Source organism: Alexandromys fortis, unplaced genomic scaffold (assembly GCF_014885135.2).
Source record: "Alexandromys fortis isolate MF-2015 unplaced genomic scaffold, M_Fortis_MF-2015_v1.1 scaffold_79, whole genome shotgun sequence".
NCBI lineage: Eukaryota > Metazoa > Chordata > Mammalia > Rodentia > Cricetidae > Alexandromys > Alexandromys fortis.
The window spans coordinates 8307632-8323994 of record NW_026067964.1 but is presented as its reverse complement, the minus strand read 5'-3'; the positions used below and the strand labels follow the sequence as shown (position 1 = coordinate 8323994).

The following is a 16363-nucleotide window of genomic DNA, read 5'->3' as shown; positions in this document are numbered from 1 at the left end:
TCATTTTGCCTCCCCTTCTGCATAATTCCCCGAGCCTTGAGGTGAGGAGTTTGATGAGGACATCCGATTTAGGACTGAGTGTCCCGAGGGCTCTGACTCTCTGGACATAGTCCAGTTGTGAACCTCTTTGTCAGTTTCCATCACCTGCAAGCTTTTCTGATGAGGCTTGAGCCTCTCATTTTGTGGCTATGTTCCTTTAGGAGAATAATAGTATTAAGTTTTCCCCTAGGCCCATGGCCCATCTAGTCTTAGGTTCTTACTTATTTTAGTGGTATCATGTACACGTTCCATCTCATTGAGTGTGTCGTAAATCCAATGAGAAAGTGGTTACTTCCTAAATATTTGTGCCACTGTGGCATGAGTAAATCTTGCAGGTAGGTCATCATTGTGGGCTGCAAGGTTTGTAGCTGGTGAATTGGTGATGATTACCTTTCTTCTCTGGTAGCATTCAAAGTCCTTTCTGGTACCACAAACACTAGTCTAGTCAGTAGGGGTGAAGTTCTAGTTGGGCACCAGCTCAATTTCTCCATGTTTGATGACATAAGTAAGTTGTGTCTTTAGCAGTAGGTCCTTAGCTTCAGTCTATAAGATTAACGAAAAGCCTTGCTAATAGCCTGTAATGTTTGGAGGGGTCAGTGGAATCCATTTAACCAACAACTCATCAAGATATAGCTGACACTGGAGGTTTTACTTGTTGGCATAAAATATCTAATTGTGACATTGTCTCCCAGTATATGATGATCCCATTTAAATTCCTTTCATCCATGTATCTATTTTAGGAATTTCCTACAGTAGTGGGTTTCCATGTGACTTCTCAGAAGGTCCCTCCCATAACCCATCCTCTACTCTGCCCTTCTACCCCTTTTCCCATTTCATCGCTTCATTCCATTTGCCCTTTTATCTCTTTACAGCACTCTACTCCATTTCCCCTTCCTAGGGAGGTTCCCTCGTCCCCCTACACCCTTACTGGATACCTAACCTCTGCTGTTATCTAAAGCGTAAAGACAAAAGTCCACTTAGAAGAGAACACGTGCAGAATTTGTCTTTGGGCTCTGCTTGTATGACCTAGGACAGTGTTTCTAACTCTATCCATTCGCCTGATATTTTTAGCTTTAAAGTTGAGTCCCCTAGTGCTTTATCCTAAGCTCTAAATCTCAATTGTGTATTTTTATAATCAGATGTTTATTAAAGGTTATTGGTCTGTTGTTACCTTAGTACCACACACCAAAATAAGCATGTATGTGAATTAAGAGACTTAAGTGAATAACTAATTTTTACAGAATGTTCAGACAGCATAGTCCTCATTCACAATCCAGAAGTCTGTGGTACACACCTACATGTAGTGATTACATGGTATTAAAAGCTTGAGAAGCACTCTCATCTTCTTAAAAAGACCCATAATGTAAGTGACCAATTTTGATGTTTAGAATAAATCCATAAATAATCAGCCTGCTTGTAACTGCTCTATGGGATTAGCTTGCCAAAAACACATCAAAGAAACTAGATCTGTTATTACTTTACAGTTATTTTAATTAAGTGTTGATGATGATAGAATTTCTAAGATGCATGGAAGATAAACTACGTACTTATGCTGATCAGCAGAATATGCCAGCACAAGTATGTCATTTGTGAGCTAAATTAGTTTAGTACTAGTTGGAATTAAAATGTGTTAATCAAGAGTGTCTTATTCACTGGGGTGCCAGTGCTGTCTGATGTTCATGAAAAACAGAAAAAAAACTAAACAAATTAAGATGACTAAATTTTAAAAGATCTTTAGATTCATTTATATATAACTTATGCATCATTAGTTTTCTATAGAAAATTCAAACATCTTATGGAATTATAAAAATATGTAAACAGCTGTATATAAAGTATAACTAAGATAGAATAAGGAAGTCACTATATTATTGATTTTCAAAGTAATATTCCATGATAGTATTTATTGTTGGTAGTGTATAACTTCAAAAGAGTTAGCATACTTAAGTTTAATAAGAATTTACTTGTAAGTAAAATATAGAGTAGAAATTTACATAGAGAAGATAACATGAATAAACTTTAATAAATTAGGTATACAGTAACAAAAGTAGTATTTTGATTTTAAAAGAGTATTTGTCCTTTGATTAAACCTTGTAGTGAATATATTTTGGATTTATTGCTAGCATTATGAATAATTGTATCCTGACATATTTTTCATTTTCTAAAAGTATGTTTCATAGATTCTAGAATAATCATGATGCAGGATACAGGATCTGCTTACTTTTACATTGGCCAAACTAGAGAAAAGAATAAAATTAGGCTTAGTAATGGCTCCTCCGGACCAAAACATAGAGACATTTACTCATTGTATAATTGTTAAAATTATTGAAGACAATTCATATTTTTCCAGAACATGCTTCATTTCACACCTCACATTTTTTTGTCTAAGTGTTGTAGCATATAAAGTACATTTAAAAAGTAACCTTCTTCTTATGTGTCTTTTATGTTAAAGATTCTATTTAAGAAGACAAAATATTTAATATTTATACTGAAAGCAGGTTTCAAAGATCAGATGTAAGACTTTATAAGCTTTTGAAATATCTTTTGGGCGCTGACAAGATGGCTCAGTTCGGTGAGTTCAATGCCCAGAATCCATGTGAAAAACAGTTGAGTTTAATGCACACACCTGTATCCGAGCACTGTGGACGCAGAGGCAGGTGGAACCTTGGGCTTGCTTCAGCCTTGTCTATGTGGAGAGTTCCAAACCAGTGAAGGACCCTTGCTGAATAAAAGTGGGAGTTCATTCGTTGTCTTCCACACACGTGCACACATCCATGTGCACATGCACCCACACCAATAAACAAATACACACATGCACAAAAGGTAAAATGAATTACAATAAAATGTTTCACTGTACAAATATTAGGATCCCATTTATTGTCAAGGCATTAGCTGAGACAAGCTGCTGTTGGGAATTGTTGCTTTTTCTGATGACTGCTCGTTAGTTTAGAACTTGGCATTCCAGGACTAATTGCAAAAACCCAGAAACAGTAGTAGAAAACAAAAGGCCTTGTCTAAGTAACCGAAATTGTACCCTTCTATGTATAGTTGATATGGATATTGTCATTATAACTGGGGTGTCTCTTTGTTCTTGTTCTTACTGGACTCTTTAGAAGACAGTACTTTTGTCTTATTTAGGTAAGCACAGTTTTCCCTCTGGACAGACTTCAGGGATCTTCTCACTAAACCCATACACTCTCCCAGTGGTGTGCTTCCTCGTTTACAATATCAGCTGCTGGTGTGTATTTTTAACAGGACAAGTAAATCGACCAGATGACATGTTATACAGAACAACCAAGCTTTGTTGCATTTTCAGTTAGTCTGAGTCCTCGGTTGCTGCTCTTCATGATTCTGTGACTGAGGAACATAAGGAGCCAACCAGGTATTTGCTGGTGCTGCCTCCCTCAAAGGCACGTGTGTTTCTTTCCTGGAGAACCTCGTAAACTATCATGTCTTAATGAGCAGTTTTATTATAATGATAACACTCTTCTAATCATACCATGAACATTTACCACACTCCCCACCTGTGTTCTATTTTCTCTCAGCATTTATCTTAAAAACAAGAATAAACATGCCCAAAGTTTATATATTATCAAAAATTCTACTCCAGTGTTTAAGGAAAAAGAGGAAGAGCTTGTTAAATTCTTTTGTTTCAATTGTGGCATTTCTCTTAGTCTGATGAACCAAGACCACATGCTAATTAGTGTTTTATATGCAAATTAATTTGCTTACTGGAAATGCCACTGCCTTTCTGGCTTTTCATGTTTGAGTGGTGACTGGGGAAGAGTTCCACATTAAGTGAATGGTCACAAAATAGTTGGGGGGGGCATGTGTGTTTGTGTGTGTGAGGACATGCTCAGGCAGGCAGCTTGTGTGTGTCTGGTTGGTCCTAAGAATGAAGCGGGTGTCCATGCTATCCCATTCTGGTAGCAGAGTCAGAGGTAAGAAAACTAAAATGGCAATTAAAAACTGATCTTCTGTTTTTTGTTTTGTTTTTAACATGAAGAGGTTGATTTAATGAATTCTAAGAAGGAAAACTTTTTTATTTAAAAAGTATATAAAGAACATATTCAAAAAGATTATATAGGTCATATTTTATTGTAAATGTAACAGAAAATATAATGATTAAATGATAATCTTCCTTTTAGAAAAGCAGTTTAAATATTCTAAATAATTCTTGGTAGAATAGATAATAATTCCTTAAAACTTAATGACATTTATTCTTGAATAAATTCTGATCCTAAGTGACATAGTTTTATTCTCTGAAAGACTGGTGGCCATGAGCTCATGTTCCTGTTGGCTATTGTTAGCTTTCCACCTTGTCATCACGGTTACTGATTTTGTAATATATATATATATATTTGTAGTCTTCCTTTCCTTTAGCCCATTTCTTTTAGGTTTAGTCAGTTTGGGCTGCTATAATAAAATATTGTAGATTAGGTGATTTAAGTGACAGACTTATTCCTCAAAGTCTCAAAGTTCTGTTGCCAAGAACATTCAAGATCAAGACTCCGTTGGTAGAGTGTTTTGTAGTACTGACATGAAGCAAGCTCCATCTGCTAGCACCCAGTTAACCTGGAGTGGAGGTGGACCTTCATCCCTGCTCTCAGGAGGTGGAGGCAGGAGAATTCTACATTCAAAGTCATTGTCAGCTCCGTAAGAAGCTTGAGACTAGTCTGAGCTATCTGAGACCTGTCTCAAAAAATACAACAACCGCCCAGACCCCCACAATCCAAACAGCCTTGCCTTCACTTCCCTTCTTAGTGGGCCGGAGAACAGTAATTTCTCTCCTTTAAGACAGCAGAGTCTTCAGGAAAGCTCCGCCCTCTGCCCCCAAGACTCCCTTCAGGCCCACCTTCAAATAGTTTTGCCCTGGGGATCCCGGTTTCACCCTAGGAATTCTGTAGCAACACAAACACCCGAGGCCCTTGTTGATGATGTGAACATGCAGAAAAAACTTTGCCTTAATTCCCCCCTTGGAATGCAAACTAGATCATCACGTGTTATGAAAAGCCTCATCCTGTACAGGTGGACCAGTTGGGAAACTGGAAAAATCATCATCTAGGTTTGCTGTCACTGAGAGCTGTATGTTTGATCAAGTAAGGGTGATGCAATACAGCTTCCGGGGAGGACACACACTGAAGGATTATTTTCTCAGCTTTCTTTAGTACTTGACATTTGGTGAAGAGAACATTCTATTTGTTCCAAATTAGAGGACCGATGCTCAGAACGTTTTTTCAGAAAATTATTCCTCAGATTAATTATAACATTGTGAGCCTTGAAGAACCCCACAGAGAGAACAGTGAGCTTTATCTGCTCTGTTTACCGATGAATCCGGCCACCTAGGACCCGTGCCCTGTGAGCATTCAGTGAGTCACTTGCAGATGAGGGTTTCTCACTGTGTTCTTAGACCAGCAGGCACTCCTCTGTGTCCCCCGGTTGACCTTTAATGCCTCATAACAATGAGCACCATTGTTTGTCGGTGTGTTTCTTTCTTGACCACAGTTTATTTTACTCTAGAAAATATGGTCATTTTCTCCAGCTGCTGGATAAAGATGGCTTGTGCCTTCGAAGCCTATGCCTTTCCCTCATTCCTCTTCATCTGTACACTGTTCAGATGGCTGCAGTTGTATAGTCTACTAATCTTTGTAGTTAAAGGCAAACTGGAAAGAATTTATTCCAGGATCATAGATCCCTTGTTTTGTAAAGAATTTTAAAAATCATCTGCTCCAACTTCTTCATTTTAAGGTTAAGAAAACTGCAGCCCCCAGGGCTTATAGCTCAAGGCCATCCTACTAATTAGTTATGCTACAAAAACTAGCATCCAAGCTCTTGCCTCACACACAGAGTTTTTCACATACATTATAAATAACCTTTCCCAGGGATTTGATGCCCTATTTAAATCAAACCCAAAATGAAACAAAACAAATTGCCTCAAATATAAAGAATAGGCTTATTCTCAGGGCTACAGGGTCTTTGAAGAACATGTGTGTCCTAAATTAAGAATGCATAGAGTACCAGCATGTCTGTGAACACGTATCACTCATATTGCTAGTGGATACTCTCTGGCCTAGATCATTATTTTACCAATGTTTATTTAAAATTGACTCCTAATAGTGAAGTACAGATGCCATTATAGAATTCTCTCAACGGATCCAGTGCAGATAATTCACTGTTTACATACGCTATCTTGTTAGACAGTTAACATAGATGGCTGTCTGCTATGTTAGAGTTAGGATTGGTCTGAATATTTAGAATTTATACCAACACTAATTTTTTTAAAAAATACTTTCACAAAAGAATTTTTATAATTTAGATAGAAATATTTCTAAAAATCTGAGCTAGATTTTTTTCTCACGTATGCTTTGTAAAAACACTTAGATGTTTGTGACTTCTGTCTGCCTCCTCTCCTCTCTCCCTTTCTCCTGTGCTTCCTACTTTTTCAAAACGCAAAATGATTTTTTTAGAGAAAGGCATTGAGGAAATAAGCTGCCTTAACCTGAATCTGTATCTGCCAATATTATTTTACAGGGACCTGTACGTCCCTACCCACCACATATAGTAACACTCCCTCACAGTAGCCTCAGGTTACTTCTGCAAGACAGGTAGAAAGGGTCATATAATCTCACTCAAATACACTGATTCATGATTCAATGTAGAGTTCAAATAATCCAGGAAATTAACACTGTAGCATCTTTTCACATTAGGTGAGCATATAAATTTCAAGTACTATGTTTCAGATAAGGTACTTAACAGTTATTTGTCCCAGCATTCAGTATTTAGTGATGCTATTCACATCTTTGGACCTGTACTCCATTTCCAACTGATTTTATCATAGGTGGAAATTATTAGTAAGCTACATTTGTTTCTCAGTATTTCAGTAAGCTGATAGTATACCTTGAATTTGTGACTATATCATGAAGCTTCACTTTGTAAAGAAAGGCAACTGCTATGAAGCTAATAATATAGTACCTGATTATTAAATTTAGAGGTGACTCCACATGTGAAAATTGTAATTGTGTAAGTAAAATTAGATGATTTAGAAAAGAACCGAGCCTGGATGTTGGAATAAGCTGGCAATATGTAGCACCTGTCAAGTCACTTTAGAATAGTTTTTCCCGTGAAGAGGAGAGCTGACTCTGGTCACATCCATGAAAGCTGAACCTTTTAATAATCAACTTTGTTAAAAACAAGAAAGTCTACTTAAGTTCTAGCAGCTGGAGGTAACTCTATTACCTGAACCATGCACCACTTCTGCCCAGTAAAATGGTCTCCTGGGAGCACAGTGACACAAGAGTACATGGAGCAAAGACAAGTTGCCTGTTCATTGTAAACTTATTTTGGTGTTGCCTTAGACTGTGCATGCACTGTAGATACAAATCTTCATGGCAGGAATTTCGTGAGATTTTATTGCTGCAGACCAAATTTCTTATTTATAAAAGATATAAATATAGGGCTCAATTATGTAAAATGTTGTAAACTTGAAATGCAAATATTTTTATTTACTTGTTATCTATTAAATTGATTCTCAGTATACATTAAACTGTTCTTGATATTTCAATTAATATGCAGCCCATTAGAAATAAGTACTTGCTTATTTTATATGTAAAGGATCTTATAGTTAAATAATATATATAGGTCAGCAAGAATATAATTATTCTGCTAGTTATTAAAAATATAATAAAATAGAAATTTTGAATAATCTAATGACTTTCTAGAAATGAACTCCCAAGTCTAAGTAGTCAAGTATTGGACTCCTACCTGTAGGCAATGGATACAAAGGCATTCCCAGATACTCAGTTTTCTACTAAAAGATTTAACCCAACTTAGCAGAATCTTTGTTTCATCCAACAACACAAATTAGCATTACTTTTTAAGAAGAGACCATTTCCCTTTTGTTTAAATTAATATACTTTAGAACATACTATAATCAAAATATGAAAAGGAATTTTATCTTTAAAGTTTATAGTTAACCTTATAACAAACTCATAATGTGAAAAAGCCAGCAAAGTATTTTTGCCTATAGACGACCCTTTGGAAACAAAATTATTTACAATCTTATATACAACAGCAGTGGAGAGATGAAATTTGATAACTTTAAATTTTTTTATTGAGCCGGGTGGTGGTGACTCACGCCTTTAATCCCAGCACTCAGGAGGCAGAGGCAGGTGGATCTCTGTGAGTTTGAGGCCGACCTGGTCTACTAGAGCTAGTTCCAGGGCAGGCTCCAAAACTATAGAGAAACCCTGTATTAAAAAATATATTTTATTGAAAACTGATAATAAGTACTTATAATTTATTCAAAAGTTTCCATTCAGAACCTATTCTGTATAATGCAATAACTATCAAGCACCATTTTCAAATAGTTATTGGTTCTTTTTCTTTTCTTTAGCAGTTAGCTATCATTATTTTAGAAATTTATATTTTTAATTGCTGTAGTTAATCATCTTTGATGCTTTCGTATTTCATTTGGAAAATTTCCAGATTTTCTACAAAATTAAAAGCAGGATGACTCTTTACTTAGAAGTTTTTATTCTGCTGAAAACAGCCACATAGGAAAATGAACTGTTGTATGATTCATATTAATTCTGAATTTTTCAAGTAGTTTGGTTTTAGAGTTGTGTTTCACAGCACTCTGATTTTTGGTTTGTCTGTTTGTCTTCACCAGCCTTTTATGTCACCTCGGTACCCTGGAGGCCCAAGGCCCCCACTGAGGATACCCAATCAGGTAAGATGTATGTGCTACTTAAAGTTTTTAAAAAGATCTTGGAAATATCAGAATAAACATCATCTGTTGTCCCCACTTACTGCTACTACTGGTAATGTGTAGTCTACTTGAAGGTCGCATAGCCAGGCTCTGTGCTGACTGGCTTTCTGTGAAGTGTTGTTGTAGTGCAGAAGCACATGTAATCCTCATGCCTTGTCCATGACTGTTTACATACCTGTATAGATTTGAGGAGTCACACTGTGCATGGCTTGCAGCCCTGCAGTATTTACTATCTATGTAGTTCCAGAAAGTGGTTGATTGACTTGTGGAGCTAATTTTGCTAAATGTTGATCATCCTCTCAGTGAAATTTTCTATAACATATTCTGATATGTTATAGAAATGTACTTTGGTATGTTATTTTCTATGGTATAAAATTCATATACATTGTGCCTTGCCATAGTGGCATGTCAGCAAGTAATTAACTGCATCTTGAAGGGCTAAGTCTAACATTCTACAGTAAATCTTCCCGGGGTGTGTGTGTGTGTTTTAAGAGTTTTAAGTTTCTAAATGTTTCATTTTCATGTTGGTTTTAATCAACATAATAAATTTCATATTTACTAAAAAGAATAAAATACTTTCTTATTTGTGAAGAGTTTGCAATTTAGCTTTAGGATGTGGGTGCTATGCATACTTGTCTGTGGTAAAAGGAGAAATTAAATGCTTACCAGTGTATCATTTGTTCATTCATAGAGTTCAGTTTTATCCCAAAATAAAATTATTTTAAGTTCTTTTCCATTCTTTTCTTTTTATTTCATTTCTATATGTTTCACTATCAAAAATGGAACAAGAAAGTTGCAGTTATTAATCACTTGAAGCAACAGAATTTTGGTTCTCATCTGCAAATTCTTATTGACATTGTGCTGAGCTGGGTGGTAGTAGTGCACTTCTTTAATTCCAATATGAGGGAGGCAGAGGCCGGCAGATTTCTGTGAGTTTGAGGCCAGCCTGGTCTACAGAGTGAATTCCCTGCCAACCATGTCTATGTAGAGAGACCCTGTCTCAGAAACACCAAAATAGCAGAGAGAGGGAGGGAAGAAGAGGGGGAGAGGAATTATGCAGTGTCTTTGAAGCGCCCCAGCTTGCTGGCATTCTCTGTCTGATGCACAGCGGTAAGTGGCAGCACCCAGGCTCACCCCAGACAGGAAGGAAGCTTCAGGAGAACCGGCACTGGCTTGTCCAGTGGCTCGGACTTAGCAGTCCTCATGTTTCACTTGCAGACTGAATATGCACTCAGTTTCTTGGATCAGAGAACATGTCATGAAACACGATAGAGAAGTATACAGATGCCCAGAGTGCCAACATGTAGGAATCTTATTCTGCTGTGTAGATGAACCTGTGTGTATCAACGTACTCTTACACAGGGGTATGAACTTTCTAATTTTCATTTTTTAAGGATAATGTCTTCTGCCTTCTGTTGGCACCTTCACAGTATTTAAGAGCTTTCATCCTTGGCATTGTGTTTGCGTAGATCTAGGCGAGTCCTGAAAATCTGAATTAGGAACCTGGGAAATTCCAGCATAAATATATTATTAAAGTACCTTTATTTTTTAGTCACGATAAGAACATGTTGTAATTAGAATTATATTCATTTGATGCCATTTCGGTGTCATGTATAAGATACTATGGGCCAAGCATGAAGGTTGTAGTTCAATTCCCAGAACCGATCTAAAGGCTAGTTTTGATTAGTGGCTCTGACACCTTGGAAGTAGAGATAAGGGAATCTTCAAGACCACCTGGCTAGTCAGACTAGTAGCTAGCTCTGCATCCTGTGAAAGACCATGCCTCAATATTTTATATGTGTGTATATATGTATATGGGTATGTATATGTATATATAATATAAAGTGCAGAACAGTCGAAGGACACTTGGCATTAGCTTCTGTCCTCAACATATATGTGCTCACATGTGCATTCACACACAAACTCACACTTGTGATAACATGCATATAGATATGCACAGATACTACAAATGCATACACACAGATACCGTGTTAAGTCTCATAATCTATAGAAACTTATAAAACACAGTACAAATGGAAACAACCTATATTTATACAAATCATTTTAATTTCTGTTTTTGACAGAATTTCACTAAATAGCCCAGGTTGACCTCAAAATCTCTATCCTTCAGCCTCAACCTTCGGAGTGCTCGGGTTAAGGTGCAGTCTTGTGTTTGAAAGTTCCTAAAAAGCACCATGTAATGACTGTTTTGTAAGGAGTCAGAAATCACTGCAAGGGTGTTTTCCTCTGGACTGGACAGCGTTTGTGTCGATGCTTTCTAAACATTGCATTCTTTTGCATGTGGCTCCTCTCCATTCTTCTGCCACATCCATTTCACTAATTATGTTAATTCAAACATCAATTACCCAAACTTAGAATAATTTTCATTTATACTATTTTTCAAATAATCACGTTAATGGTTCAAATAATATTGGTTTAGGATGTGTTTAATGTATTTAAGAGCACAATCTGTTCAAACAGACAGATGCTTGTTCAGCTTAACTATTTGTTAATTAAGGCAGAATTGGCATAACTTTTTTGTTACTAATTGTAGTGGCATCTAATTGAGCAAATATATTAAGATTTTATAGTTATAATTTATTTGAGTTGATTACAATACATTGAATTTTGTTGTCAGTAGATTATACAAAGTAGAAACACAAGTTGGAGCATTCCCTTTTCAGTGGCTTGGCTGGTCATTAGAATATGTGGAAAGTATTCTTTAATGAACAGGGCCTCTATAATTCATATTTACTAATTATCTGGCTACATATTTTAGTTTTCTGAAATGTTTTTATTGTTCTGTATTAACTCTAAAATAGCTTATACTTTTTAATATACTGTTTATCATTAGGAATTTGGAAATTGTAATGGAGCCATTGTACTGAAAAATACAGAAATAGACATGACTGCCTAAAATGATATATGTCAGATAACAAATGTATACAGTAGAGTGGAGAATCAATTTTTATGAAAAAAAATCATGAAGCAAAAACTAAAATATTCATGGCTCACAGTTTTGTGCTGGAATTGATTTGCTCTCAGAAGGAGCCCTCACCATTGGTGACACATCCAGCAGCTGCTGGTAGGTGAAGCAGCTCTGTATCTCTGACGGATGCACTGCCTGAACATGAAAGCCCATGCCTTTTATCCAACACTGCTATGCAAGCAAAAAACATATATAAAATCTTTATGGTTGAGTAGCATTAAGATTAAGTTTTTGGCTGGGTGGTGGTGGCACACACCTGTAATCCCATCACTCAGAAGGCAGAGGCAGATGGATCTCTGTGAGTTCGAGGCCAGTCTGGTCTACAAGAGCTAGTTCTAGGACAGGCTCCAAAGCTACAAAGAAACCCTGTCTCGAAAAAACAAAAACCAAACAAACAACAAAAAAAAATAAGCTATTATCTATGGATTTTTAAATTTTGTTTTCATTCTCATTATTTATAAAATAGACATGTTAGTTGGTTACATGTAGCACACACTATTGTCCATTTTATATGCCAATGTTAAATTTGATTCTCCAAAAACATACTGTATCTGACCCAGCAGTAGTGGCACACGCCTTTAATCCCAGCACTTGGGAGGCAGAGGCAGGCGGACTTTTGTGAGTTCGAGGCCAGCCTGGTCTGCAAGAGCTAGTTCCAGGACAGGTTCTAAAACTACAGAGAAACCCTGTCTCGTAAAAACCAAAAAAATATTAAAAGATGCTATAAAATAAGATCTACTCAAGTGCTATTGCGAATTTATGAGCAATGTAGGAAAGAAGGACAAACCTTGTAACGATGTCATCACAGCCATGCCATTATGCAAGCTTTGTTCCCATCACATGTGCTTGCATTGTGAAAAGAGATTAAGGACCATATACTTTTCTTCTGAGTGGCAGGATTATGAATGATTTTGCTATTTGAAAATCATTTGCAGTTCACATTGAACTTAGACTTGTAGTTAGAGAAAACACTAACTGTATAAATAGAGAAATGAAAATGTTATACTTTGAATAAGATTAACCTTTTTAAATATTTAATGCATTATTCCTGTAATGGGAAGAAAACAGATAGAAGAACACTAAAGATAAGTTAATCCTAAAAAGTCTTAATGGTTTTTAAGATAAAACAACTAACATTTGAAGCAAAGAAAGCGATGTTTAGACAGTTGCAATCCCAGCTCCTGAGAGGCAGAGGCAAGAGGATTGTCATGAGTGCAAGTTCAGCTTGGAGTGCAGAATGAGATTTTTGTCTCATAAAGCAAAAATGTCGACACTGACTTATAATTGAAATTGTGCTATAGCTCCGTGCACCAAGTCACTTCCATTTCCAGCAGACCGCCCTCCTCACTGTGCGCTGTCTCCTGAGGATAAGGATGCCTCATGCATCTTTCCCAAGTTTCTTCTTGAATCTTTGTTGAACGTTTTGCATATGAAGTTTGGCTTTTGTTTAGTGCTGTCTGGGTGAAATGTGAGACATTTCCAGATACATGAAGAGGAATGCATTCTATTGAGAAGATAACTCCAGCCGTGCTGTTGTGACTATGAAAAGTCTCAATATATAACCTTGAGTATAAGCACAGTGCACCCTGGTCCATGTAAGGTTAAGGGCAAAACAGATCAAGTTGCTTCCTTGGACAGTGCAAAAAGCCACTTTTGATCACAGAATCCCCTTATATTTATGGAAATTACAATATTCGTATTTTAAAATGATTATTTGAAGTTAAACAAGACCACATTAAAAGAATATTAATTTCTTATGATTTTGAATTTGAGTTTATATTGGAATATATGTTTTTTTTGAATGATTTCTCCTCTTGTAAGGCAGAGGAAGATAAAAGGGGAATATGTTTGGGGGAAAAAGGCACATTCTCTTCCCAACCCAAGGAAAACTTACACTATAGATCCAACGTGGGCTTGATCCAGATCAAGTCATGGTTGTGTTGATATTTCTGATATAAAACATGTTTCATACATGTCATGTTCCTTTATTTTCTAGTCATTTTATCTTAGGTATATTTTTAAGATTGTGCTGTGACATATTTGGTTAGAAGTATAATAGTCCATACAAAATCAGAAAAGGACATTTGAACCTGTGGAGGTTTATAGATCTGGGCACCATGCTCAGGAAATCGTTGATCAGTGATTAAACTATTGAAAATCTATTTTATCTTTTTAATTTTTGCTTTCAAATTAGCATACTAGATATTAGATATCTTAAGTCTTTTTTTTTTTTTTTAACAAAGTGTGTTGAGTAAACTATCCATCTAGTCTCCCATAATCCTCTCTTGGAGCCTCCTCACCACACCCTTCACCTCTTTCATGTACAGTGAATGCATTTGCCCACCCTCTGACTTCCTTATTACCTGTTTTTACTCTCTTTTGTCTCCTTTCTAGTGTGTGTTGGGCCTGACCCATATTTACACACACATATACAAGCTACACCATGTTATGTGTGTATATGCACATAAGTACAGTCCAGGATTCACATATGAGACAGGACATGCTTTTTTTCTTCTTGAGTTTGTTTGAGTCACTGCAGATAATATTATACTTTCCAAGTCTATTGATTTTCTAGCAAATTCTATGATTTTACTTTTCTTTATAACTGAGTAATATATATGTATGTATGTATCACATTTTATCCTTTCGTCTGAGTGTGGACATCTGCGATTGTTCTGTTTCCTTGCTGTTGTGAATAGAATTACAGTAAACACAGGTGAGCATGCATCTCTGTGGTAGGATATTGCTTCCTTAGGCATGTGCCTGGGAGTGGATAGCTGAGCCGTACAGTAGTTATACTTTAACTTTTTTGAGAAAGCTCTGTACACTCCACCAGAATGGATATATAAAGGTTCCTCTTTCCTTGGAACCTCATCATGATTTTTTTTTGTCGGTTTTCGTGATGATAACCATTCTGATCAAGGTGAGATGGTGTTTCAGAGTAGTTTTAAATTGCTTCTCCTGATTAGTAGGGATTTTTGAACTCTTTAAAAAGTATTTACTGGCCATTTGTGTTTTCATTTTTTTGAGAATTGTTGATTTCATTTAGCCAAAGTTTCTTTGGTGGGGATGTGTGGTTTAAGGTTTGAAGTTCTTTATAAATTCTGAATATTAGTGCCCTTTGTCAAAAATTAAGTCTTTATTAGCATCATTGTTTCATTTTTCGGCCTTCTGTTCTCTTACATTGGTTTGCTTTTCTCTATCCTGGTGTCAGGCTGTTGTTGTCAACAGAGCTGCCTGCAGGTATGTTCTTTCTATTTAGAATTGCTTTGGCTATCCTTGGTCATTGTAGGGTTTCTTTTCCTGTGATTAAAAAGAAAGCATGATACAAAACAACTTGAGGAAAGTTTATTCCATTTTAGATTTCCAGGTCATGGTCCATCACTAGGAAGTGAGGGGAGCTCAGGCAGGAAGGAAGCAGAGGCTGTGACAGAGTGCTGTGTGATAGCTTCCTCCTGGGAACTTGCCCTGCCTGCTTTCTGATGGCACCTAGGACCCCCAGTCCAGGGGCAGAACCTCAGACAGTAAACTGGGCCCATGCATATCAATCAAGAATATGCACCACACACATGCCTACAGGCCAGTCTGATGGAGGTGTATTTTCAAAACTAAGTTACAAGCTTTCTTTTTTATTTTATTTTTATTGTTTTTTTCTGGACAAAGGATTTATTGTAAAAATACAGAAACCCAGACAAGATTCTCCAGGTCTAATGGTTGCAAAAACTTTAGAGAGACATAGTAAGGCAAAATATGCTTCCTGGATTCTGACTCACTATGCATTTTTTAAGTCGTATTTATTTATTTTACATCCTGGCTGCAGTTTCCCTCTCTCTTCTCCTCCCAGTTCCTCCCCCAGCTCCCCCTCCCCCTCCATTTCTTCTTAGGAAAGGGCGAGTCTCTCATGGATATCAGCAAAGCATGGCATATCAAGGTGCAGTAAGGCTAAGCACCTCCCCATGTATTTTTTTTAATTTATTTGTTTATTATTCAGGATGGGTTTTGTTTTTAGTTCTGTCCATTTGCCTTCAAATTTCATGATGTCCTTGTTTTTAACAGCTGAGTAATATTCCATTGTGTAAATAAATGTATCACATTTTCTTTACCCATTCCTTGGTTTAGGGACATCTAGTTTGTTTCCAGGTTCTGGTTATTACAAATAATGCTGCTATGAACATAGCTGAGCAAGTGTCCTCGTGGTATGATTGAGCATCTTTTGGGTATATGCCCAAGGGTGGTATAACTAAGTCTTGTAGGTTGATTTACAGTTTTCTGAGAATCTTCCTTATTGATAAACATAAATCAAAACAATTCCAAGATTCCCTCTTACATCTGTCAGAATGGCTAAGATCAAAAACACAAGTGACAGCTCGTGCTGGAGAGAAGGGGAACACGCCTCTATTGCTGTGGGGGAGGGTCGTACAAACTTACATGCTTTCTTTTTTTTTAAATATAATTTTTTATTGAAAAAAAAATTTTCCGCCTCCTCCCCGCCTCCCATTTCCCTCCCCGTCTCCCTTTTCCCCCCTCCTCCCTCTCCTCTCCCCCTCCCCCCACTACTCTCCCTCTCCCTC

At 36.8% G+C, this 16363-nt stretch overlaps 1 protein-coding gene across 6 annotated transcripts in view; it reads left to right on the top strand.

The window, feature by feature from the left end:
* Ssbp2 (single stranded DNA binding protein 2) overlaps positions 1-16363 on the top strand; it is a 259155-nt gene that overhangs the window by 187476 nt on the left and 55316 nt on the right. For 4 of the 6 annotated variants that reach the window (XM_050153852.1, XM_050153851.1, XM_050153850.1 and 1 more), the window contains one exon: positions 8705-8764. The exons of the other annotated variants lie outside the window; for them this stretch is intronic. In XM_050153852.1, the coding sequence (XP_050009809.1) occupies positions 8705-8764 (60 nt within the window). The remainder of the gene's footprint in view (positions 1-8704; positions 8765-16363) is intronic. 6 annotated transcript variants of the gene reach the window in all.